This window comes from Ranitomeya imitator, chromosome 7 (assembly GCF_032444005.1).
Source record: "Ranitomeya imitator isolate aRanImi1 chromosome 7, aRanImi1.pri, whole genome shotgun sequence".
Lineage (NCBI taxonomy): Eukaryota > Metazoa > Chordata > Amphibia > Anura > Dendrobatidae > Ranitomeya > Ranitomeya imitator.
This window is the reverse complement of record NC_091288.1, coordinates 8,606,925-8,633,711: the sequence shown is the minus strand read 5'-3', so window position 1 is coordinate 8,633,711 and position 26,787 is coordinate 8,606,925. Positions and strand designations below refer to the sequence as shown.

The 26,787-nt window shown below is 47.5% G+C and overlaps 2 protein-coding genes across 6 annotated transcripts; one reads left to right on the top strand and one right to left on the bottom strand.

Moving 5' to 3' along the window:
* Positions 1-467: 467 nt before the first annotated feature.
* LOC138644360 (leucine-zipper-like transcriptional regulator 1 homolog) lies at positions 468-20,198 on the bottom strand. 5 transcript variants are annotated; one of them, XM_069732652.1, is made up of 8 exons: positions 20,026-20,198; positions 15,205-15,430; positions 14,905-14,984; positions 14,666-14,744; positions 6,077-6,117; positions 5,882-6,002; positions 5,591-5,777; positions 468-1,964 (listed from the first exon to the last, which is right to left on the bottom strand). In XM_069732652.1, exons 2-8 carry the CDS (start codon positions 15,365-15,367, stop codon positions 1,370-1,372), a joined length of 1,266 nt encoding a protein of 421 aa, XP_069588753.1. In that variant the 5' UTR covers positions 15,368-15,430; positions 20,026-20,198; the 3' UTR covers positions 468-1,369. The 5 variants fall into 5 exon arrangements, with proteins under 5 accessions (XP_069588753.1, XP_069588752.1, XP_069588750.1 ...); XM_069732651.1 differs by having other exon boundaries at positions 15,205-15,403; XM_069732649.1 differs by having other exon boundaries at positions 5,882-6,020; positions 15,205-15,403; positions 20,026-20,154.
* Positions 16,831-26,787, top strand: LOC138645771 (axoneme-associated protein mst101(2)-like). The gene is made up of 3 exons (XM_069735291.1): positions 16,831-16,931; positions 20,050-20,162; positions 23,312-26,787. The coding sequence occupies exons 1-3, from the start codon at positions 16,831-16,833 to the stop codon at positions 26,785-26,787; spliced, it is 3,690 nt and encodes a 1,229-aa protein (XP_069591392.1).

Genomic DNA, 26,787 nt, shown 5'->3' with positions numbered 1-26,787 from the left:
TCTGACTTTATTCCTTGGAAGGAGACGAGCGTCCACTAAGTATCGACATTGCGCCATAGTTCATAAGCTGAATGAGGCAGAGTTCTGTAGAAACAACCACACGCACGAGCGGATAAAAAGTAAAAATCCCTGATTTGTGCAGGAGCAGTCAGCACCCAGCTTTCCACAGATCCTGAACTCCTCTACTGCTGGGAAGCATGTGACTGTCCAGTCCTTTGTCACAGTTGCAGAATGACCCTGGTTTCCATAGCGATGCTTCTATGTATCCATGTAGATACAGTGTATCCAGCCCTGGAGGATTCTAAGGTTACAGATGCCACACATCCCTCACACCCTCCATTCTTTGCAGGCAGCACCCACAGGGGAAGCAATAGATAATACAGAATGACCAAGTGACTCGGGAACACACGAGGCTCCAACTCCTGACATATAGTAGGGTGTCTGCAGTCGCTACAGAAAAGTCAAACTTTTTCTAAACTTTGTTTTATTCGCTCATTGTAATAAACGATCTGCAGATTTTTATTGTAAACAGAAGTTTATGGCACAAATCAAACTTCCCCTTTAAAAGGTCTCAATCGCGCTCGAGCTCACAGTCGGTGGCCGGCACCATTAGATTTGGCACATATGTATGAGAGAATGATCCGCCATAATGACAGGATCCGTAGTGCCCACCCCACGTGGGCTGCGTTATGGGGGTTTCTCGCGCTTCTCCCAGGAGTGAACGGCTGGTTTTAAGGTATTTTTAATATACAGCTCGGATCTGATCCTCAAGCCGTCACTTTAAGTGCACTTGTGGTTACCCCATACATTCCTTAAAGGGCCAGTTACACAACACCTCTATATGATGTCCACACCCCTTTAACAGTCAGCTCTTGCTGGTTCTGCCGGTATCCAGCTTATTATAGCACAGGTCATAGGTCATCAGAGCGGTAATTAATACCCTGCGCCATACGCATTTAGTCCCAGTAGACGACCCCTCCAAGGATCGGGAGCAGCCCCCGCTGAAGCGTCCTGGATACACGGCCCAATATAGAACATGACACTTAGGTGACGGCAGCCACCACATTCATATTTAAAGGGACGGTAACGCAAGGCTTAAAGTGAGTGCAGCAGATAATTTCCCTCATTCGACGCACAAATAAAACAGTAGACTGTCCGCCTGAAATGGCTGATAACAGAGAACAACACACTGTACTTTGTCCATTTAAAAGCTCCATAGCACCTGTGAGTGCAGCCAATATTCAAGGATCGATTCCTGCCCGAGGTCGCAGTCCATTCACCCTACGACAGGGAGCGTCACAGGTCGCTGATCTGACCCGGCAGCCGCCCAATGTAACAAATAATCCTGCAGATTACTCAGCAACTTCTGCTACTCTGCCATAATCCGGCCGACGGAGATCTCACAATGTCTGGAGAGCGGCCGCCCCCCGATCACCAGGAAGACCTCCTCGGCCAGATCCCCGCAGGAACGTGCAGGCGGCGGACATTCCTCCTCCAGGAGCGTGAAAGACTCGTTCTCGTATCCGCTCATCAGACGCTGCTCATCGGCACCGGAGGAGAAGGAGCAGGAACAGAGGACGGGGGGCGCCGGCCGCTCCGGAAATGTCTTCATCTCGATGAGGTTGGACCTGGAGATTGTGGACACTTTACTGGAGCCCAAAGTAAGAAAAGAATAAATCTTCTCCACGGGAGAATCAGGGCCGGGCGCCTCCACGTATTCACCGCACAACAAAGAGGCCCTGCGGCCAGAGGTGGCCGCACCGTCCACCGCAGCCACGGAGTGATACATCCGCGCACAATCCACTCTCTGTTTCACCCGGGAGATTTTCTTCCAAGAGCGAGAAGCAAAATCATATTTCCACAAGTTATGTGCAGGAGTGCGAGATGGTAAACCTCCCCCGACGATCCACAGACAGCCGCGATGGAGCACACAAGCATGGCCAACTGACTTCGGAGGCCCAGAGCTTCACATGTCCAGAAAAGAGAGGAAAAAGATGGAAGACATATAACTACTATAATACTGCCCCAATGTACAAGAATATAACTACTATAATATATAATACTGCTCCTATGTACAAGAATATAACTACTATAATACTGCTCCATGTACAAGAATATAACTACTATAATACTGCCCCCTATATACAAGAATATAACTACTATAATACTGCTCCTATGTACAAGAATATAACTACTATAATACTGCTCCTATGTACAAGAATATAACTACTATAATACTGCTCCTATGTACAAGAATATAACTACTATAATACTGCTCCATGTACAAGAATATAACTACTATAATACTGCCCCCTATATACAAGAATATAACTACTATAATACTGCTCCTATGTACAAGAATATAACTACTATAATACTGCTCCTATGTACAAGAATATAACTACTATAATACTGCTCCTATGTACAAGAATATAACTACTATAATACTGCTCCATGTACAAGAATATAACTACTATAATACTGCTCCATGTACAAGAATATAACTACTATAATACTGCTCCATGTACAAGAATATAACTACTATAATACTGCTCCATGTACAAGAATAAAACTACTATAATACTGCTCCTATGTACAAGAATATAACTACTATAATACTGCTCCTATGTACAAGAATATAACTACTATAATACTGCTCCTATGTACAATAATATAACTACTATAATACTGCTCCATGTACAAGAATATAACTACTATAATACTGCCCCCTATATACAAGAATATAACTACTATAATACTGCTCCATGTACAAGAATATAACTACTATAATACTGCTCCATGTACAAGAATATAACTACTATAATACTGCTCCATGTACAAGAATATAACTACTATAATACTGCTCCATGTACAAGAATATAACTACTATAATACTGCTCCTATGTACAAGAATATAACTACTATAATACTGCTCCATGTACAAGAATATAACTACTATAATACTGCCCCCTATATACAAGAATATAACTACTATAATACTGCTCCTATGTACAAGAATATAACTACTATAATACTGCTCCATGTACAAGAATATAACTACTATAATACTGCTCCATGTACAAGAATATAACTACTATAATACTGCTCCTATGTACAAGAATATAACTACTATAATACTGCCCCTATGTACAAGAATATAACTACTATAATACTGCTCCTATGTACAAGAATATAACTACTATAATACTGCTCCTATGTACAATAATATAACTACTATAATACTGCTCCTATGTACAAGAATATAACTACTATAATACTGCTCCATGTACAAGAATATAACTACTATAATACTGCCCCCTATATACAAGAATATAACTACTATAATACTGCTCCTATGTACAAGAATATAACTACTATAATACTGCTCCTATGTACAAGAATATAACTACTATAATACTGCTCCTATGTACAAGAATATAACTACTATAATACTGCTCCATGTACAAGAATATAACTACTATAATACTGCCCCCTATATACAAGAATATAACTACTATAATACTGCTCCTATGTACAAGAATATAACTACTATAATACTGCTCCATGTACAAGAATATAACTACTATAATACTGCTCCATGTACAAAAATATAACTACTATAATACTGCTCCATGTACAAGAATATAACTACTATAATACTGCTCCTATGTACAAGAATATAACTACTATAATACTGCTCCTATGTACAAGAATATAACTACTATAATACTGCTCCTATGTACAATAATATAACTACTATAATACTGCTCCATGTACAAGAATATAACTACTATAATACTGCCCCCTATATACAAGAATATAACTACTATAATACTGCTCCATGTACAAGAATATAACTACTATAATACTGCTCCATGTACAAGAATATAACTACTATAATACTGCTCCATGTACAAGAATATAACTACTATAATACTGCTCCATGTACAAGAATATAACTACTATAATACTGCTCCTATGTACAAGAATATAACTACTATAATACTGCTCCTATGTACAAGAATATAACTACTATAATACTGCTCCATGTACAAGAATATAACTACTATAATACTGCCCCCTATATACAAGAATATAACTACTATAATACTGCTCCTATGTACAAGAATATAACTACTATAATACTGCTCCATGTACAAGAATATAACTACTATAATACTGCTCCATGTACAAGAATATAACTACTATAATACTGCTCCTATGTACAAGAATATAACTACTATAATACTGCCCCTATGTACAAGAATATAACTACTATAATACTGCTCCTATGTACAAGAATATAACTACTATAATACTGCTCCTATGTACAATAATATAACTACTATAATACTGCCCCTATGTACAAGAATATAACTACTATAATACTGCCACTATGTACAAGAATATAACTACTATAATACTGCCCCTTATGTACAAGAATATAACTACTATAATACTGCTCCTATGTACAATAATATAACTACTATAATACTGCTACTATGTACAAGAATATAACTACTATAATACTGCCCCCTATGTACAAGAATATAACTACTATAATACTGCCCCCTATGTACAAGAATATAACTACTATAATACTGCCCCTATGTACAAGAATATAACTACTATAATACTGCTCCATGTACAAGAATATAACTACTATAATACTGCTCCTATGTACAAGAATATAACTACTATAATACTGCTCCTATGTACAAGAATATAACTACTATAATACTGCTCCTATGTACAAGAATATAACTACTATAATACTGCTCCTATGTACAAGAATATAACTACTATAATACTGCTCCATGTACAAGAATATAACTACTATAATACTGCCCCTATGTACAAGAATATAACTACTATAATACTGCCCCTATGTACAGGAATATAACTACTGTAATACTGCCCCCTATGTACAAGAATATAACTACTATAATACTGCTACTATGTACAAGAATATAACTACTATAATACTGCTACTATGTACAAGAATATAACTACTATAATACTGCTACTATGTACAAGAATATAACTACTATAATATTGCCCCCTATGTACAAGAATATAACTACTATAATACTGCTCCATGTACAAGAATATAACTACTATAATACTGCTCCTATGTACAAGAATATAACTACTATAATACTGCCCCTATGTACAAGAATATAACTACTATAATACTGCTCCTATGTACAAGAATATAACTACTATAATACTGCTCCTATGTCCAAGAATATAACTACTATAATACTGCTCCTATGTACAAGAATATAACTATTATAATACTGCTCCTATGTACAAGAATATAACTACTGTAATACTGCCCCTATGTACAAGAATATAACTACTGTAATACTGCCCCTATGTACAAGAATATAACTACTATAATACTGCTCCTATGTACAAGAATATAACTACTATAATACTGCTCCTATGTACAAGAATATAACTATTATAATACTGCTCCATGTACAAGAATATAACTACTATAATACTGCCTCCTATGTACAAGAATATAACTACTATAATACTGCCCCTATGTACAAGAATATAACTGCTATACTACTGGTCTCACCTGGTTTTGATGACTGACCAGATATGTCTCCGGAAATCAAATCTCCAGAAATCGTTTTGTTCGGACATATTCTTTAGTCCACCAAACAAGAACATAGCAGCATTATGCGTCACACAGGAGTGTCCATGCCGGGGCCCTGGGCCCAGACCACGTGTGTGAGGGCTCAGCTGTGACCACTTCTGTGAATCTGCCAAAGAAGAGACCGTGACCATTAATGTGATCTGTTATATCGGGGGCAGACATTCACAACTGTTGCAGTTTCTTTTTATAGATGCAGACTGTGGAGATTACCAAAATCAATCATCCAGAATTCCTCCACTGCCCCCTCAATATCGAAGTAGCCTCCGTAAACAAACATGGCCGACTGGTACACGACCGCACTGTGCCCCTTCCTATTCGTGGGTCTATTCTCCTGTAATACACAGAAAAGCTTTACTTCTATGTAGCTCCGCCCCCGAGGAGCAGCGACATAACTATAACATTTACCTGTCCTTCACTGGCCTTCACTTCAGACCATCGTCGTGTTTCTGATGGGAGAAATTATAATCACATAACACAGGACTCTTCGCCGCTCCTCGTCTCTTTTATTATCTTGTTACCATTAGATTATCTGTGATTATCCAGTTCTCAATGTAAATTAGTTAACGCCCTCGCTGAGAGGATCAGAGGAATAAACAAAGGAGAAGGGTGATGCTCCGAGCAGAATATGGCAGATTAATGCACCCTTCTCCTTTTAAAAATTTGTATTCACATATTGTACTATTAAAGGGATGCACCAGAGAATAAAAAAATAAAATAGTTCACATTGACATAACTCACATCCAAGGCCGGCTTTAGGGGCAGACAGACCAGGCAGCTGCCTAAGGCCTCCACTCCTCCAGGGGCTCCCAGCCAGTGGCCTGCTGCTAATACCACACAGCCGCTATGGGGCCTGTGAGTAAGAGGGGCCCGGTGTGTGTGTCTCTGCACTATACTGTCTGTGTTTCTCTGTACTATGCTGTGTCTGCACTATACTGCGTGTTTCTCTGCACTATATTGTGTCTGCACTACACTGTCTGCATGTGTCTCTGTACTATACTGTGTGTCTCTGTACTATACTGTGTGTCTCTGTACTATACTGTGTGTCTCTGCACTATACTGTCTGTGTTTCTCTGTACTATGCTGTGTCTGTACTATATTGCGTGTGTTTCTCTGCACTATATTGTGTGACTCTGCACTATACTGTCTGTATGTGTCTCTGCACTATACTGCGTGTTTCTCTGCACTATACTGCGTGTTTCTCTGTACTATACTGTGTGTTTCTCTGCACTATACTGCGTGTTTCTCTGTACTATGCTGTGTGTGTCTGCACTATACTGTGTGTGTCTCTGCACTATACTGCGTGTCTGTCTGCACTATACTGTCTGCGTGTGTCTCTGTACTATACTGCGTGTTTCTCTGTACTATGCTGTGTGTGTCTCTGCACTATACTGAGTGTGTGTGTCTCTGCACTATACTGAGTGTGTCTCTGCACTATACTGTGTGTGTCTCTGCACTATACTGTGTGTGTCTCTGCACTATACTGTGTGTGTCTCTGCACTATACTGTGTGTGTCTCTGCACTATACTGAGTGTGTCTGTCTCTGCACTATACTGTGTGTGTCTCTGCACTATACTGTGTGTGTCTCTGCACTATACTGTGTGTGTCTCTGCACTATACTGTGTGTGTCTCTGCACTATACTGAGTGTGTCTGTGTCTGCACTATACTGTCTGCGTGTGTCTCTGTACTATACTGCGTGTTTCTCTGTACTATGCTGTGTGTCTCTGCACTATACTGAGTGTGTCTGTGTCTGCACTATACTGTGTGTGTCTCTGCTCTATACTGTGTGTGTCTCTGCACTATACTGTGTGTGTCTCTGCACTATACTGTGTGTGTCTCTGCACTATACTGTGTGTGTCTCTGCACTATACTGAGTGTGTCTCTGCACTATACTGAGTGTGTCTGTGTCTGCACTATACTGTCTGCGTGTGTCTCTGTACTATACTGCGTGTTTCTCTGTACTATGCTGTGTGTCTCTGCACTATACTGAGTGTGTCTGTGTCTGCACTATACTGTGTGTGTCTCTGCTCTATACTGTGTGTGTCTCTGCACTATACTGCGTGTTTCTCTGTACTATGCTGTGTGTGTCTGCACTATACTGTGTGTGTCTCTGCACTATACTGCGTGTCTGTCTGCACTATACTGTCTGCGTGTGTCTCTGTACTATACTGCGTGTTTCTCTGTACTATGCTGTGTGTGTCTCTGCACTATACTGAGTGTGTCTGTCTCTGCACTATACTGTGTGTGTCTCTGCACTATACTGTGTGTGTCTCTGCACTATACTGTGTGTGTCTCTGCACTATACTGTGTGTGTCTCTGCACTATACTGTGTGTGTCTCTGCACTATACTGAGTGTGTCTGTGTCTGCACTATACTGTCTGCGTGTGTCTCTGTACTATACTGCGTGTTTCTCTGTACTATGCTGTGTGTCTCTGCACTATACTGAGTGTGTCTGTGTCTGCACTATACTGTGTGTCTCTGCTCTATACTGTGTGTGTCTCTGCACTATACTGTGTGTGTCTCTGCACTATACTGTGTGTGTCTCTGCACTATACTGAGTGTGTCTCTGCACTATACTGTCTGCGTGTGTCTCTGTACTATACTGCGTGTTTCTCTGTACTATGCTGTGTGTCTCTGCACTATACTGAGTGTGTCTGTGTCTGCACTATACTGTGTGTGTCTCTGCTCTATACTGTGTGTGTCTCTGCACTATACTGCGTGTTTCTCTGTACTATGCTGTGTGTGTCTGCACTATACTGTGTGTGTCTCTGCACTATACTGCGTGTCTGTCTGCACTATACTGTCTGCGTGTGTCTCTGTACTATACTGCGTGTTTCTCTGCACTATACTGAGTGTGTCTGTCTCTGCACTATACTGTGTGTGTCTCTGCACTATACTGTGTGTGTCTCTGCACTATACTGTGTGTGTCTCTGCACTATACTGTGTGTGTCTCTGCACTATACTGTGTGTGTCTCTGCACTATACTGAGTGTGTCTGTACTATACTGTCTGCGTGTGTCTCTGTACTATACTGCGTGTTTCTCTGTACTATGCTGTGTGTCTCTGCACTATACTGAGTGTGTCTGTGTCTGCACTATACTGTGTGTGTCTCTGCTCTATACTGTGTGTGTCTCTGCACTATACTGTGTGTGTCTCTGCACTATACTGTGTGTGTCTCTGCACTATACTGTGTGTGTCTCTGCACTATACTGTGTGTGTCTCTGCACTATACTGTGTGTGTCTCTGCACTATACTGAGTGTGTCTCTGCACTATACTGAGTGTGTCTGTGTCTGCACTATACTGTCTGCGTGTGTCTCTGTACTATACTGCGTGTTTCTCTGTACTATACTGAGTGTTTCTCTGTACTATGCTGTGTGTGTCTCTGCACTATACTGAGTGTGTCTGTGTCTGCACTATACTGTCTGCGTGTGTCTCTGTACTATACTGCGTGTTTCTCTGTACTATACTGAGTGTTTCTCTGTACTATGCTGTGTGTGTCTCTGCACTATACTGTGTGTGTCTCTGCACTATACTGTGTGTGTCTCTGCAAAATACTGTGTGTGTCTCTGCAAAATACTGTGTGTGTCTCTGCACTATACTGAGTGTGTCTGCACTATACTGAGTGTCTCTGCACTATACTGTGTGTGTCTCTGCACTATACTGTGTGTGTCTCTGCACTATACTGAGTGTGTCTGTGTCTGCACTATACTGAGTGTGTCTGTGTCTGCACTATACTGTCTGCGTGTGTCTCTGTACTATACTGCGTGTTTCTCTGTACTATACTGAGTGTTTCTCTGTACTATGCTGTGTGTGTCTCTGCACTATACTGAGTGTGTCTCTGCACTATACTGAGTGTGTCTCTGCACTATACTGTGTGTGTCTGTCTGCACTATACTGTGTGTGTCTGTCTGCACTATACTGTGTGTGCTCACAAAAAAGACCTACTATTAAGTGGTCAAGAAGAAGCGAACCATATTATTAAAATCATCAATATTTATTAAAGACTTGTAAAAAAGATAACTGACAAAAAACATAATCATGAAGACATTCAACAGGAGGGGCTCCAGACAGTATGGCGACATACTTAATCAGAGAGGGTGAGTATGCAGCTCCACCATGGTAGAACATAAATACCCCACAACATCATGTTCTTCCGGGGGCGTAAGAAGCCAGGGCGAAACGTACGTTGGGGTGAGGAGGGTCTCCGCGGCAGTTCTCGGCATCCACGCAGGCATCGTCACTCTTGTGCAGCATCCCGACAGGTAATCTAATGGTGGGTTTGTGCTATCGAGCAGAGTCTGTGTGTCCTTATCACAGTGGTCTACGGTGTTTCCAGGCCCACGGATTTGATTACATAGTTGGATACACAGTGTGATTTACCTTTACCCATATTGTTTATAGCGGCATGCTGGTCTTCAGTGATATATGTCAGCGTGGTTTCCTTTTTTAAGCTCTGGGCTATTTTTGCATAGGTGGAATTGTTTCCTTCTATATATTACCCCCTGAAAATGGATTAAGATATACATGATGTTGTGGGGTATTTATGTTCTACCATGGTGGAGCTGCATACTCACCCTCTCTGATTAAGTATGTCGCCATACTGTCTGGAGCCCCTCCTGTTGAATGTCTTCATGATTATGTTTTTTGTCAGTTATCTTTTTAAAAGTCTTTAATAAATATTGATGATTTTAATAATATGGTTCGCTTCTTCTTGACCACTTAATAGTAGGTCTTTTTTGTGAGCACACACAGTATAGTGCAGAGACACACACACACAGCATAGTGCAGAGACAGACACACAGCATAGTAGAGACACATGCAGTATAGTGCAGAGACACACAGCATAGTAGAGACACACACAGTATAGTGCAGAGATAGACACACACAGTATAGTGCAGAGATAGACACACACAGTATAGTACAGACACACACAGTATAGTACAGAGACAGACACAGTATAGTGCAGCGTCACACACAGCATAGTAGAGACACCCACACAGTATAGTGCAGAGTCACACACAGTATAGTGCAGAGACACACACAGTATAGTGCAGAGTCACACACAGCATAGTAGAGACACACACACAGTATAGTGCAGAGTCACACAGCATAGTAGAGACACCCACACAGTATAGTGCAGAGTCACACACAGTATAGTGCAGACAAACACACAGTATAGTGCAGAGTCACACACAGCATAGTAGATACACACACAGTATAGTGCAGAGACAGACACAGCATAGTAGAGACACACACACAGTATAGTGCAGACACACACACACAGTCTAGTGCAGAGTCACACACAGCAAAGTAGAGACACACAGTATAGTGCAGAGACAGACACAGCATAGTAGAGACACACACACAGTATAGTGCAGACACACACACACACAGTCTAGTGCAGAGTCACACACAGCATAGGAGAGACACACACAGTATAGTGCAGAGACAGACACACACAGTATAGTAGAGACACACACAGTATAGTGCAGAGTCACACACAGTATAGTAGAGACACACACACACAGTATAGTGCAGAGACACACACAGTATAGTAGAGACACACACACAGTATAGTGCAGAGTCACACACAGCATAGTAGAGACACACACAGTATAGTGCAGAGACAGACACACACAGTATAGTAGAGACACACACAGTATAGTGCAGAGACAGACACACACAGCATAGTAGAGACACACACAGTATAGTGCAGAGACAGACACACACAGTATAGTAGAGACACACACAGTATAGTGCAGAGTCACACACAGTATAGTAGAGACACACACACACAGTATAGTGCAGAGACACACACAGCATAGTAGAGACACACACAGTATAGTGCAGAGACAGACACACACAGTATAGTAGAGACACACACAGTATAGTGCAGAGACACACACACACAGCATAGTAGAGACACACACAGTATAGTGCAGAGACAGACACACACAGTATAGTAGAGACACACACAGTATAGTGCAGAGTCACACACAGTATAGTAGAGACACACACACACAGTATAGTGCAGAGACACACACAGTATAGTAGAGACACACACACAGTATAGTGCAGAGTCACACACAGCATAGTAGAGACACACACAGTATAGTGCAGAGACAGACACACACAGTATAGTAGAGACACACACAGTATAGTGCAGAGACACACACACACAGCATAGTAGAGACACACACAGTATAGTGCAGAGACAGACACACACAGTATAGTAGAGACACACACAGTATAGTGCAGAGTCACACACAGTATAGTAGAGACACACACACACAGTATAGTGCAGAGACACACACAGTATAGTAGAGACACACACACAGTATAGTGCAGAGTCACACACAGTATAGTAGAGACACACACACAGTATAGTGCAGAGACAGACACAGTATAGTATAACCAAAAGAGTCCCGGTATGTTACCGCAATGGCACTTCAACAATACATGCTAACAAAAAAGACCTACTATTAAGTGGTCAAGAAGAAGCGAACCATATTATTAAAATCATCAATATTTATTAAAGACTTTTAAAAAAGATAACTGACAAAAAACATAATCATGAAGACATTCAACAGGAGGGGCTCCAGACAGTATGGCGACATACTTAATCAGAGATGGTGAGTATGCAGCTCCACCATGGTAGAACATAAATACCCCACAACATCATGTATATCTTAATCCATTTTCAGGGGGTAATATATAGAAGGAAACAATTCCACCTATGCAAAAATAGCCCAGAGCTTAAAAAAGGAAACCACGCTGACATATATCACTGAAGACCAGCATGCCGCTATAAACAATATGGGTAAAGGTAAATCACACTGTGTATCCAACTATGTAATCAAATCCGTGGGCCTGGAAACACCGTAGACCACTGTGATAAGGACACACAGACTCTGCTCGATAGCACAAACCCACCATTAGATTACCTGTCGGGATGCTGCACAAGAGTGACAATGCCTGCGTGGATGCCGAGAACTGCCGCGGAGACCCTCCTCACCCCAACGTACAGTTCGCCCTGGCTTCTTACGCCCCCGGAAGAACATGATGTTGTGGGGTATTTATGTTCTACCATGGTGGAGCTGCATACTCCCCCTCTCTGATTAAGTATGTCGCCATACTGTCTGGAGCCCCTCCTGTTGAATGTCTTCATGATTATGTTTTTTGTCAGTTATCTTTTTTAAAAGTCTTTAATAAATATTGATGATTTTAATAATATGGTTCGCTTCTTCTTGACCACTTAATAGTAGGTCTTTTTTGTTAGCATGTATTGTTGAAGTGCCATTGCGGTAACATACCGGGACTCTTTTGGTTATACTATACTGTGTGTGACTCTGCACTATACTGTGTGTGTGTCTCTACTATACTGTGTGTGTCTCTGCACTATACTGTGTGTGTGTGTCTCTACTATACTGTGTGTGTCTCTACTATACTGTGTGTGTCTCTGCACTATACTGTGTGTGTCTCTACTATACTGTGTGTGTCTCTGCACTATACTGTGTGTGTCTCTACTATGCTGTGTGTGACTCTGCACTAGACTGTGTGTGTGTGTGTCTGCACTATACTGTGTGTGTGTCTCTACTATGCTGTGTCTGTCTCTGCACTATACTATGTGTGTATCTACTATGCTGTGTGTGACTCTGCACTATACTGTGTGTGTGTCTGCACTATACTGTGTGTGTGTCTCTACTATGCTGTGTCTGTCTCTGCACTATACTGTGTGTGTATCTACTATGCTGTGTGTGACTCTGCACTATACTGTGTGTGTGTCTGCACTATACTGTGTGTGTGTCTCTACTATGCTGTGTGTGACTCTGCACTATACTGTGTGTGTGTCTCTGCACTATACTGTGTCTGTGTCTCTACTATGCTGTGTGTGACTCTGCACTATACTGTGTGTGTGTCTCTACTATGCTGTGTGTGACGCTGCACTATACTGTGTCTGTCTCTGCACTATACTGTGTGTGTCTGTACTATACTGTGTGTGTCTGTACTATAATGTGTGTGTCTGTACTATACTGTGTGTGTCTATCTCTGCACTATACTGTGTGTGTCTGCACTATACTGCATGTGTCTGTACTATGCTGTGTGTCTGTCTCTGCACTATGCTGTGTGTGTGTGACTCTGCACTATACTGTGTGTGTCTACTATGCTGTGTGTGACTCTGCACTATACTGTGTGTGTCTCTACTATGCTGTGTGTGTGTCTGTGCACTATACTGTGTGTGGGGGTCCATTATACTGTGTGGGCGTGTGCTGCATTATACTCTGAGGGGGCTACATTATACTGTGTGTGTTGGGGGCTGCAGTATACACTATCAAGGACCATGGCAAGTGCATTCTACTATAAGTAATATATGGGACCTGCATTATACTATGTCGAATGACTTCAATATTGTTGATCGCTCGTTTTAATGGCCTGAACTCAGCGCATGTTATTACAACTGAAATGTTTGTATGATGGTGCAATATGTGAGCATTTGGGGCCCCACTTTATCTAAAACCGTTCCTGCTCACATCGATAGTAGTAGTGTTTTCCAAAGTCATCACATGTATAATTCTAAACTACTCAGCGAGAAAACCCCCCCCCCTTCCTTTTGGGGCGCCATGTTGCAGATCGGGGGGAGTGGCTTGGTTCTAACTCCCAATGCAAGCCCCCCGTATACCGTCTCAGATAAGAGCCTGCCATGCTTTTTATTACGCCTGCCAGCCCCCTCCATGCTGTATGTCTCTGCTCCGCCTGCTCTATGGGATCTATGGCCGCTGCTTCTCCACAGCTTGTGTGTGTCAGTCACAGCTTCATCTTGACATGTCACAGACAAGCCGCATGCTGCTAGCGCTGAACAAGCCTACTGTGCCGCGCTGCGCGGGGAGTCAGGGCTGTGCAGGCACAGGGTCACGATAGGACAGGTGCTGTCCCTTTAAGAACCAGTGGGCCACATCGGACACGCTCCTGTTAACCCCACACGTGCCATTTCTCACCTGTGCCGTACATCCAGAGCGGGGTCATCTCTCGATTTGCCCCAAAGTCTACCATTCCCCCGAATACATAGAGTCGGCCCTGCGGAGACAGAAGTGGAATTCATCACTGCGTTCCCCTCAATGTGGCTACAAAGTCTCTATTCTTCTTCCATTTAAATTAAAGGGGTCCCGGCCACAGAGGAACGTGACACAACATAAAGGGGAGGGGGCAATGATTGGCGGGAGAGCGGCGCAGTCACCTCGTGGGCCACCATGGAGTGTCCTTCCAGTTTATCGGGGGCTTGTCGAGAGCTCGGAAGCTGCTCCCATCGTCCAAGAGCTGAAAACGAGAGGCTGAGAGTGATGACGAGTACGAGGAAGTGTCACATTGTGTTTACCAAACAGCAGACGCCAAAGGAATGTGCCCAGGAGCTCTGCCAGGAAGCTTAAAGGGGCGGTGCACTAATGATGGCAGCTCCTGCGGGCACCCGTCCTTGGCTGCGGCTCATCACACAACAATGCCGGCATTGTAACAAATGGACCAGTAAAATGTCGCTCACCTATACTGTAGCGCCAGAAATCCCCCAGGACGGTATCCTGCCTGCCGCCATGGACGTACACGAAGCCGTTATACGCCACCGCGGCGTGCTTGAAGCGGTCACATGGCACCTTCTCCCTGCGGGACAGTGGCTCCCAGGCACAGTCAGCGCTCTCCGTGATCATTCTCGCCGGATCCTCCGCATGGTCTCACACTGCCCCCTGCAGCCGGGAAGACAAAAATGGAGACTACAATTTAAGATGACCTGGATGGGCTCAGGGGCGACCGACTCCTGTGCGCCAAAGTCATGAAGAACGGCCAAGATGGCACCGAAGCTGCACAGGAAGCTACAGCCGCCCCTGCCGCCAAAACCACAGGAACATGACGCCAAACCACTGGGGAGAAGGGCCGGAGCGCTGCTCTGAGGGTCAGCAGCTGGAAAATGCAGTAAAGGGGTCATTCACCTCCGGGGACACGTTCGTGGAATCGAATCCAGCGCCGACCAGACAGCCGCTAATATCCTATATCCGTATAATAATATATATATACACACGTGCAGTCCTGTGCAAATGTATCGTACTAATTTATAAACTGAGATAATGAAGAAAAGAGAAATGAAAATTCAAACAATATCTGGTGACTGCCCATCACCTCCATCATCAGTATCTGGTGACCACCCGTCTCCGCCATCATCAGTATCTGGTGACCGCCCGTCTCCTCCATCATCAGTATCTGGTGACCGCCCATCACCTCCATCATCAGTATCTGGTGACCGCCCGTCTCCTCCATCATCAGTATCTGGTGACCGCCCATCGCCTCCATCATCAGTATCTGGTGACCGCCCATCGCCTCCATCATCAGTATCTGGTGACCGCCCGTCTCCTCCATCATCAGTATCTGGTGACCGCCCATCGCCTCCATCATCAGTATCTGGTGACCGCCCATCGCCTCCATCATCAGTATCTGGTGACCACCCGTCACCTCCATCATCAGTATCTGGTGACCGCCCCTCACCTCCATCATCAATATCTGGTGACCGCCCGTCTCCTCCATCATCAGTATCTGGTGACCGCCCATCTCCTCCATCATCAGTATCTGGTGACCGCCCGTCTCCTCCATCATCAGTATCTGGTGACCGCCCGTCTCCTCCATCATCAGTATCTGGTGACCGCCCGTCTCCTCCATCATCAGTATCTGGTGACCGCCCGTCTCCTCCATCATCAGTATCTGGTGACCGCCCATCGCCTCCATCATCAGTATCTGGTGACCGCCCGTCTCCTCCATCATCAGTATCTGGTGACCGCCCATCGCCTCCATCATCAGTATCTGGTGACCGCCCCTCACCTCCATCATCAATATCTGGTGACCGCCCGTCTCCTCCATCATCAGTATCTGGTGACCGCCCGTCTCCTCCATCATCAGTATCTGGTGACCGCCCGTCTCCTCCATCATCAGTATCTGGTGACTGCCCGTCTCCTCCATCATCAGTATCTGGTGACCGCCCGTCTCCTCCATCATCAGTATCCGGTGACCGCCCGTCTCCTCCATCATCAGTATCTGGTGACTGCCCGTCTCCTCCATCATCAGTATCTGGTGACCGCCCGTCTCCTCCATCATCAGTATCTGGTGACTGGCAGTCCTGGAGGTGATGATCAGCCCGGATTCCCGATCTCCCATGATCCAGGCTGTCAGGGATCACATGAAGAGACATAAGGATCCGCTGAGCCCAGGCTCGGACTGGCCGCCAGGGTAACAGGGCAATCCCCCGGCGGGCCCCAGCGTAGATCAGGGCAGTACTTGGCATAATTCACTTAATTCTCTGCATACAGAAAAAGCCGCCTCTGCTGAACCAGACCCCCAGTTACTATATATAGAGTTACATTTGTGAACGAGGTGAACAGTGGCCCCAAAGTCAATGTTACTGGGGGCCCGACACTGGCGGAGCCTCATACACAGGAGATCCGGCTCCGCACATGATGAGAATTTCTCGCTCTGCACGATGCTACTTCATTATCGCCACATCCCCTCCGGCTTCTCTACTGTTCTGTATACGGGGGGGACAAACTGGAGCCACACAGGGGTCCAAGACATCTGGGGGCCACATTCTCATGCAGGGGGGCCCCGGCTCTCGCCCTCACACAGGGGGGCCCCGGCTCTCGCCCTCACACAGGGGGGCCCCGGCTCTCGCCCTCACACAGGGGGGCCCCGGCTCTCGCCCTCACACAGGGGGGCCCCGGCTCTCGCCCTCACACAGGGGGGCCCTGGCACTCTCGCCCTCACACAGGGGGGCCCCGGCACTCTCGCTCTTACACAGGGGGGCCCCGGCTCTCGCTCTCACACAGGGGGGCCCCGGCTCTCGCTCTCACACAGGGGGGCCCCGGCTCTCGCTCTCACACAGGGGGGCCCCGGCTCTCGCCCTCACACAGGGGGGCCCCGCCTCTCGCCCTCACACAGGGGGGCCCCGCCTCTCGCCCTCACACAGGGGGGCCCCGTCTCTCGCCCTCACACAGGGGGGCCCCGCCTCTCGCCCTCACACAGGGGGGCCCCGGCTCTCGCCCTCACACAGGGGGGCCCCGTTTCGCCCTCACACAGGGGGGCCCCGGCACTCTCGCCCTCACACAGGGGGGCCCCGTCTCTCGCCCTCACACAGGGGGGCCCCGGCTCTCGCCCTCACACAGGGGGCCCCGTCTCTCTCCCTCACACAGGGGGCCCCCGTCTCTCTCCCTCACACAGGGGGGCCCCGTCTCTTGCCCTCACACAGGGGGCCCCGTCTCTCTCCCTCACACAGGGGGGCCCCGTTTCGCCCTCACACAGGGGGGGCCCCGGCTCTCGCCCTCACACAGGGGGGCCCCCGGCTCTCGCCCTCACACAGGGGGGCCCCCGTCTCTCTCCCTCACACAGGGGGGCCCCGTCTCTCTCCCTCACACAGGGGGGCCCCCGGCTCTCGCCCTCACACAGGGGGGCCCCGTCTCTCGCCCTCACACAGGGGGCCCCGTCTCTCTCCCTCACACAGGGGGCCCCCGTCTCTCGCCCTCACACAGGGGGGCCCCGTCTCTCTCCCTCACACAGGGGGGCCCCGTCTCTCGCCCTCACACAGGGGGCCCCCGTCTCTCGCCCTCACACAGGGGGCCCCCGTCTCTCGCCCTCACACAGGGGGGCCCCGGCTCTCGCCCTCACACAGGGGGGCCCCGTCTCTCGCCCTCACACAGGGGGGCCCCGTCTCTCGCCCTCACACAGGGGGGCCCCGGCTCTCGCCCTCACACAGGGGGGCCCCGTCTCTCTCCCTCACACAGGGGGCCCCCGTCTCTCGCCCTCACACAGGGGGGCCCCGTCTCTCTCCCTCACACAGGGGGGCCCCGTTTCGCCCTCACACAGGGGGGCCCCGTTTCGCCCTCACACAGGGGGCCCCGGCTCTCGCCCTCACACAGGGGGGCCCGTCTCTCTCCCTCACACAGGGGGCCCCGTCTCTCTCCCTCACACAGGGGGGCCCCGTTTCGCCCTCACACAGGGGGCCCCGTCTCTCGCCCTCACACAGGGGGGCCCCTGGCTCTCGCCCTCACACAGGGGGGCCCCGTCTCTCGCCCTCACACAGGGGGCCCCGTCTCTCTCCCTCACACAGGGGGGCCCCGTTTCGCCCTCACACAGGGGGCCCCGTCTCTCGCCCTCACACAGGGGGGCCCCGTCTCTCGCCCTCACACAGGGGGCCCCGTCTCTCTCCCTCACACAGGGGGGCCCCGTTTCGCCCTCACACAGGGGGGCCCCGTCTCTCGCCCTCACACAGGGGGCCCCGTCTCTCTCCCTCACACAGGGGGCCCCGTTTCGCCCTCACACAGGGGGCCCCGTCTCTCTCCCTCACACAGGGGGGCCCCGTCTCTCTCCCTCACACAGGGGGGCCCCGTCTCTCGCCCTCACACAGGGGGGCCCCCGTCTCTCGCCCTCACACAGGGGGGCCCCCGTCTCTCGCCCTCACACAGGGGGCCCCGTCTCTCTCCCTCACACAGGGGGGCCCCGTCTCTCGCCCTCACACAGGGGGCCCCCGCCTCTCGCCCTCACACAGGGGGCCCCGTCTCTCGCCCTCACACAGGGGGGCCCGTCTCTCTCCCTCACACAGGGGGGCTCCGTCTCTCGCCCTCACACAGGGGGGCCCCGCCTCTCGCCCTCACACAGGGGGCCCCGTCTCTCGCCCTCACACAGGGGGGCCCGTCTCTCTCCCTCACACAGGGGGGCCCCGGCTCTCGCCCTCACACAGGGGGGCCCCCGGCTCTCGCCTTCACACAGGGGGGCCCCGTCTCTCTCCCTCACACAGGGGGGCCCCGGCTCTCGCCCTCACACAGGGGGGCCCCGTCTCTCTCCCTCACACAGGGGGGCCCCGTCTCTCTCCCTCACACAGGGGGGCCCCGTCTCTCGCCCTCACACAGGGGGGCCCCCGTCTCTCGCCCTCACACAGGGGGGCCCCGTCTTGCGCTGCTGTTAATATGGTTGGTGTTTCCCGTTTCCTCGTGGGCGGGGCTGCCGAATGAGGGCGGAGTTAACTGTGAATTATCTGATTGGCCCCAGGAGCCGCCGCTCACACAGACGTCCCCAGTCCTGACCCCCACACAGGCTTTGCTGATATCACACGGGGTCTCCGCAGCCCCTGGATCTACAAGTCACCGCTGGATAACAGCTCCGCCAATACTACGTGGTCACATCGGGAGGCGCCGCGATCTGCACGATACTGTCATGTCGTGATACCCAGTCAGTTTCAGCTCTCCTCCAGCTGTGAGTGTAACGGTCTCCACACTGCCTTGTATCATGACACAACTGATTACTGACAGAAGCTCATCACCGCGATATCACTCACCTGACAGCGGACATATCCCGACAGCAACAACACTCCGGCCCAGAGAGCGGAGAAAACCGACCGGGATGACGTCACCGCATGTCCCAACCAGAGGGGAGGGGCGAGGACGGATGAGGGCGGAGTGAAACGTCTCAGCAGTGAGGACCCGAACCCTGTGCGCAGCAGCGACACCTGGTGGTGAAAGGAGAAACAGCCCAAATCTCATTTATTAAAACAATAAACAGCTTAAACCCATCAATAACCGAGCAGAAGAGAATGCTGGGAAATCTGCCACTGACACTGCAGGACTCAGGATCAGTAATGTAATGTATGTACCCAGTGACTGCACCAGCAGAATAGTGAGTGCAGCTCTGGAGTATAATACAGGATGTAACTCAGGATCAGTAATGTAATGTATGTACCCAGTGACTGCACCAGCAGAATAGTGAGTGCAGCTCTGGAGTATAATACAGGATGTAACTCAGGATCAGTAATGTAATATATGTACCCAGTGACTGCACCAGCAGAATAGTGAGTGCAGCTCTGGAGTATAATACAGGATGTAACTCAGGATCAGTAATGTAATGTATGTACACAGTGACTGCACCAGCAGAATAGTGAGTGCAGCTCTGGAGTATAATACAGGATGTAACTCAGGATCAGTAATGTAATGTATGTACACAGTGACTGCACCAGCAGAATAGTGAGTGCAGCTCTGGAGTATAATACAGGATGTAACTCAGGATCAGTAATGTAATGTATGTACCCAGTGACTGCACCAGCAGAATAGTGAGTGCAGCTCTGGAGTATAATACAGGATGTAACTCAGGATCAGTAATGTAATGTATGTACACAGTGACTGCACCAGCAGAATAGTGAGTGCAGCTCTGGAGTATAATACAGGATGTAACTCAGGATCAGTAATGTAATATATGTACCCAGTGACTGCACCAGCAGAATAGTGAGTGCAGCTCTGGAGTATAATACAGGATGTAACTCAGGATCAGTACTGTAATGTATGTACCCAGTGACTGCACCAGCAGAATAGTGAGTGCAGCTCTGGAGTATAATACAGGATGTAACTCAGGATCAGTAATGTAATGTATGTACACAGTGACTGCACCAGCAGAATAGTGAGTGCAGCTCTGGAGTATAATACAGGATGTAACTCAGGATCAGTAATGTAATGTATGTACACAGTGACTGCACCAGCAGAATAGTGAGTGCAGCTCTGGGGTATAATACAGGATGTAACTCAGGATCAGTAATGTATGTACACAGTGACTGCACCAGCAGAATAGTGAGTGCTGCTCTGGGGTATAATACAGGATGTAACTCAGGATCAGTAATGTATGTACACAGTGACTGCACCAGCAGAATAGTGAGCACAGCTCTGGAGTATAATACAGGATGTAACTCAGGATCAGTAATGTAATGTATGTACACAGTGACTGCACCAGCAGAATAGTGAGTGCAGCTCTGGAGTATAATACAGGAGGTAACTCAGGATCAGCAATGTAATGTATGTCCACAGTGACTGCACCAGCAGAATAGTGAGTGCAGCTCTGGAGTATAATACAGGATGTAACTCAGGATCAGTAATGTAATGTATGTACACAGTGACTGCACCAGCAGAATAGTGAGTGCAGCTCTGGAGTATAATACAGGATGTAACTCAGGATCAGTAATGTAATGTATGTACACAGTGACTGCACCAGCAGAATAGTGAGTGCAGCTATGGAGTATAATACAGGATGTAACTCAGGATCAGTAATGTAATGTATGTACACAGTGACTGCACCAGCAGAATAGTGAGTGCAGCTATGGAGTATAATACAGGATGTAACTCAGGTTCAGTAATGTAATGTATGTACACAGTGACTGCACCAGCAGAATAGTGAGTGCAGCTATGGAGTATAATACTGGAGGTAAATCAGGTTCAGTAATGTAATGTATGTACACAGTGACTGCACCAGCAGAATAGTGAGTGCAGCTCTCGAGTATAATACAGGATGTAACTCAGGATCAGCAATGTAATGTATGTACACAGTGACTGCACCAGCAGAATAGTGAGTGCAGCTCTGGAGTATAATACTGGAGGTAAATCAGGTTCAGTAATGTAATGTATGTACACAGTGACTGCACCAGCAGAATAGTGAGTGCAGCTCTGGGGTATAATACAGGATGTAACTCAGGATCAGTAATGTAATGTATGTACACAGTGACTGCACCAGCAGAATAGTGAGTGCAGCTCTCGAGTATAATACAGGATGTAACTCAGGATCAGTAATGTAATGTATGTACACAGTGACTGCACCAGCAGAATAGTGAGTGCAGCTCTGGAGTATAATACAGGATGTAACTCAGGATCAGTAATGTAATGTATGTACACAGTGACTGCACCAGCAGAATAGTGAGTGCAGCTCTCGAGTATAATACAGGATGTAACTCAGGATCAGTAATGTAATGTATGTACACAGTGACTGCACCAGCAGAATAGTGAGCGCAGCTCCGGAGTATCTTCTCATTATTACTGTACATATTTTTTCCCTTAGTTATAGTGTCCGTTAGATGGTCACCCTTATGGAACTGTTCACACCTGTTCTCGCCTTGTCTACTACATTGTTAACAGAATCGGAGATCTCAAGACCCCCATACTGTTAAGAGTTGTGACGAAGCACAAAGTCACTGACTCCGTCACTTCCCCCAGCAGCCGCGGGGATCATTAGAATATTGGTCTTGTAGTAAATCTTCCTTTCTTCCATCCAGGGTAATATTAGTGATATATCCCATCTGGTGATCGGGTCTGTGTGATGTCAAATGCCAGGACTGAATTTCTGCCCCATCTGGTAGTTAACTACTACTCTCATCATGTCCAGTGCTGCGGCTGTGACTTCCGCCAGCAGTGAGAACAGGTCGGCAGCCCCCCGTAGTACAATGTGATGCTGCCCGGACCCCCGGCTCCGCCGAGCTCTGTCTGCACCATCGGCTTAGCGCCCAGTGCTCGGCTGCCCTAAGGTGGCGCCCGGCTTCCCCAGCGGTGACCTGCGCCCACCTGACCCGGCAAAGCCCGGGAGACACCGGCGGTGTCTGACCACAGTCTCCTGTGTCCGGGAGCTGCTGTATTTCTGGTGTTCTGCCCCCCAGAGATGAGAAGTTTATTATTTTACATATACTTGTTTATATCATTAGTGATTGTTTCTACAAGACTGTAACGCGCCAGCCGGCGAGAAACTACAAGTCCCAGCATACCCTGACAGGTAGGAGAGAATTCTTCACCTGAGTGTAAAAGAATGAGTGTGAACAGGCTGCAGAGAAGAAAGAGAGTGCAGAGAAGAGACTGCAGAGAAGAAAGAGAGTGCAGAGGAGAAAGAGACTGCAGAGAAGAAAGAGACTGCAGAGGAGAAAGAGACTGCAGAGGAGAAAGAGACTGCAGAGAAGAAAGTGCAGAGAAGAAAGAGAGTGCAGAGGAGAAAGAGAGTGCAGAGAAGAGACTGCAGAGAAGAAAGAGTGCAGAGAAGAAAGAGAGTGCAGAGGAGAAAGAGACTGCAGAGAAGAAAGTGCAGAGAAGAAAGAGAGTGCAGAGGAGAAAGAGACTGCAGAGAAGAAAGAGACTGCAGAGGAGAAAGAGACTGCAGAGAAGAAAGTGCAGAGAAGAAAGAGAGTGCAGAGGAGAAAGAGACTGCAGAGAAGAGACTGCAGATGAGACAGAGAGTGCAGAGGAGAAAGAGACTGCAGAGAAGAAAGAGACTGCAGAGGAGACAGAGAGTGCAGAGGAGAAAGAGACTGCAGAGGAGACAGAGAGTGCAGAGGAGAAAGAGACTGCAGAGAAGAGACTGCAGAGAAGAAAGAGACTGCAGAGAAGAAAGAGTGCAGAGAAGAAAGAGAGTGCAGAGGAGAAAGAGACTGCAGAGAAGAAAGTGCAGAGAAGAAAGAGAGTGCAGAGGAGAAAGAGACTGCAGAGAAGAGACTGCAGATGAGACAGAGAGTGCAGAGGAGAAAGAGACTGCAGAGAAGAAAGAGACTGCAGAGGAGACAGAGAGTGCAGAGGAGAAAGAGACTGCAGAGAAGAAAGAGAGTGCAGAGGAGAAAGAGACTGCAGAGAAGAAAGTGACTGCAGAGAAGAAAGAGAGTGCAGAGGAGAAAGAGACTGCAGAGAAGAAAGTGCAGAGAAGAAAGAGTGCAGAGGAGAAAGAGACTGCAGAGAAGAGACTGCAGATGAGACAGAGAGTGCAGAGGAGAAAGAGACTGCAGAGAAGAAAGAGACTGCAGAGGAGACAGAGAGTGCAGAGGAGAAAGAGACTGCAGAGAAGAAAGAGACTGCAGAGGAGACAGAGAGTGCAGAGGAGAAAGAGACTGCAGAGAAGAAAGAGACTGCAGAGGAGACAGAGAGTGCAGAGGAGAAAGAGAGTGCAGAGAAGAAAGAGAGTGCAGAGAAGAAAGAGAGTGCAGAGGAGAAAGAGACTGCAGAGAAGAAAGAGTGCAGATGAGACAGAGAGTGCAGAGGAGAAAGAGACTGCAGAGAAGAAAGAGACTGCAGAGGAGACAGAGAGTGCAGAGGAGAAAGAGACTGCAGAGAAGAAAGAGACTGCAGAGGAGACAGAGAGTGCAGAGGAGAAAGAGAGTGCAGAGAAGAAAGAGAGTGCAGAGAAGAAAGAGACTGCAGAGGAGAAAGAGTGCAGAGAAGAAAGAGAGTGCAGAGGAGAAAGAGACTGCAGAGAAGAAAGAGAGTGCAGAGAAGAAAGAGAGTGCAGAGGAGAAAGAGAGTGCAGAGGAGAAAGAGAGTGCAGAGGAGAAAGAGACTGCAGAGGAGACAGAGAGTGCAGAGAAGAAAGAGAGTGCAGAGAAGAAAGAGAGTGCAGAGGGGAAAGAGAGTGCAGAGGAGAAAGAGACTGCAGAGGAGACAGAGAGTGCAGAGGAGAAAGAGAGTGCAGAGGAGAAAGAGAGTGCAGAGGAGAAAGAGAGTGCAGAGGAGAAAGAGAGTGCAGAGGAGAAAGAGACTGCAGAGAAGAAAGAGACTGCAGAGGAGACAGAGAGTGCAGAGGAGAAAGAGACTGCAGAGAAGAAAGAGAGTGCAGAGGAGAAAGAGACTGCAGAGAAGAAAGTGACTGCAGAGAAGAAAGAGAGTGCAGAGGAGAAAGAGACTGCAGAGAAGAAAGTGCAGAGAAGAAAGAGAGTGCAGAGGAGAAAGAGACTGCAGAGAAGAGACTGCAGATGAGACAGAGAGTGCAGAGGAGAAAGAGACTGCAGAGAAGAAAGAGACTGCAGAGGAGACAGAGAGTGCAGAGGAGAAAGAGACTGCAGAGAAGAAAGAGACTGCAGAGGAGACAGAGAGTGCAGAGGAGAAAGAGACTGCAGAGAAGAAAGAGACTGCAGAGGAGACAGAGAGTGCAGAGGAGAAAGAGAGTGCAGAGAAGAAAGAGAGTGCAGAGAAGAAAGAGAGTGCAGAGGAGAAAGAGACTGCAGAGAAGAAAGAGTGCAGATGAGACAGAGAGTGCAGAGGAGAAAGAGACTGCAGAGAAGAAAGAGACTGCAGAGGAGACAGAGAGTGCAGAGGAGAAAGAGACTGCAGAGAAGAAAGAGACTGCAGAGGAGACAGAGAGTGCAGAGGAGAAAGAGAGTGCAGAGAAGAAAGAGAGTGCAGAGAAGAAAGAGACTGCAGAGGAGAAAGAGAGTGCAGAGAAGAAAGAGAGTGCAGAGGAGAAAGAGACTGCAGAGAAGAAAGAGAGTGCAGAGAAGAAAGAGAGTGCAGAGGAGAAAGAGAGTGCAGAGGAGAAAGAGAGTGCAGAGGAGAAAGAGACTGCAGAGGAGACAGAGAGTGCAGAGAAGAAAGAGAGTGCAGAGAAGAAAGAGAGTGCAGAGGGGAAAGAGAGTGCAGAGGAGAAAGAGACTGCAGAGGAGACAGAGAGTGCAGAGGAGAAAGAGAGTGCAGAGGAGAAAGAGACTGCAGAGAAGAAAGAGTGCAGAGAAGAGACTGCAGAGGAGAAAGAGACTGCAGAGAAGAAAGAGAGTGCAGAGAAGAAAGAGAGTGCAGAGGAGAAAGAGACTGCAGAAAAGAAAGAGACTACAGAGAAGAAAGAGAGTGCAGAGAAGAAAGAGAGTGCAGAGGAGAAAGAGAGTGCAGAGGAGAAAGAGAGTGCAGAGGGGAAAGAGAGTGCAGAGGAGAAAGAGACTGCAGAGGAGACAGAGAGTGCAGAGGAGAAAGAGAGTGCAGAGGAGAAAGAGACTGCAGAGAAGAAAGAGAGTGCAGAGAAGAGACTGCAGAGGAGAAAGAGACTGCAGAGAAGAAAGAGACTGCAGAGAAGAAAGAGAGTGCAGAGGAGAAAGAGAGTGCAGAGGAGAAAGAGAGTGCAGAGAAGAGACTGCAGAGGAGAAAGAGACTGCAGAGAAGAAAGAGACTACAGAGAAGAGAGTGCAGAGAAGAAAGAGAGTGCAGAGGAGAAAGAGAGTGCAGAGGGGAAAGAGAGTGCAGAGAAGAAAGAGACTGCAGAGGAGAAAGAGAGTGCAGAGGAGAAAGAGACTGCAGAGAAGAGAGTGCAGAGAAGAGACTGCAGAGGAGAAAGACTGCAGAGAAGAAAGAGACTGCAGAGGAGAAAGAGAGTGCAGATAAGAAAGAGACTGCAGAGGAGAAAGAGACTGCAGAGGAGAAAGAGACTGCAGAGAAGAGACTACAGAGAAGAAAGAGACTGCAGAGGAGAAAGAGAGTGCAGAGAAGAAAGAGACTGCAGAGGAGAAAGAGAGTGCAGAGAAGAAAGAGACTGCAGAGAAGAGACAGCAAAGTAG

Excerpts from the sequence above, each read along its gene's own strand:
- LOC138644360 (XM_069732649.1), bottom strand. The coding sequence starts at position 15,367 with ATGATCACGGAGAGCGCTGACTGTGCCTGGGAGCCACTGTCCCGCAGG. Across the intron at positions 14,985-15,204 it reads TTTCTGGCGCTACAGTATAG|CTCTTGGACGATGGGAGCAG; the intron begins GTGAGCGACATT and ends TCTCGTTTTCAG. Across the intron at positions 14,745-14,904 it reads ACTCCATGGTGGCCCACGAG|GGCCGACTCTATGTATTCGG; the intron begins GTGACTGCGCCG and ends CTGTCTCCGCAG.
- LOC138645771 (XM_069735291.1), top strand. The coding sequence starts at position 16,831 with ATGATCAGCCCGGATTCCCGATCTCCCATGATCCAGGCTGTCAGGGAT. Across the intron at positions 16,932-20,049 it reads GGCTCGGACTGGCCGCCAGG|CAACAACACTCCGGCCCAGA; the intron begins GTAACAGGGCAA and ends ATATCCCGACAG. Across the intron at positions 20,163-23,311 it reads CGGAGTGAAACGTCTCAGCA|GCTGCAGAGAAGAAAGAGAG; the intron begins GTGAGGACCCGA and ends GAGTGTGAACAG.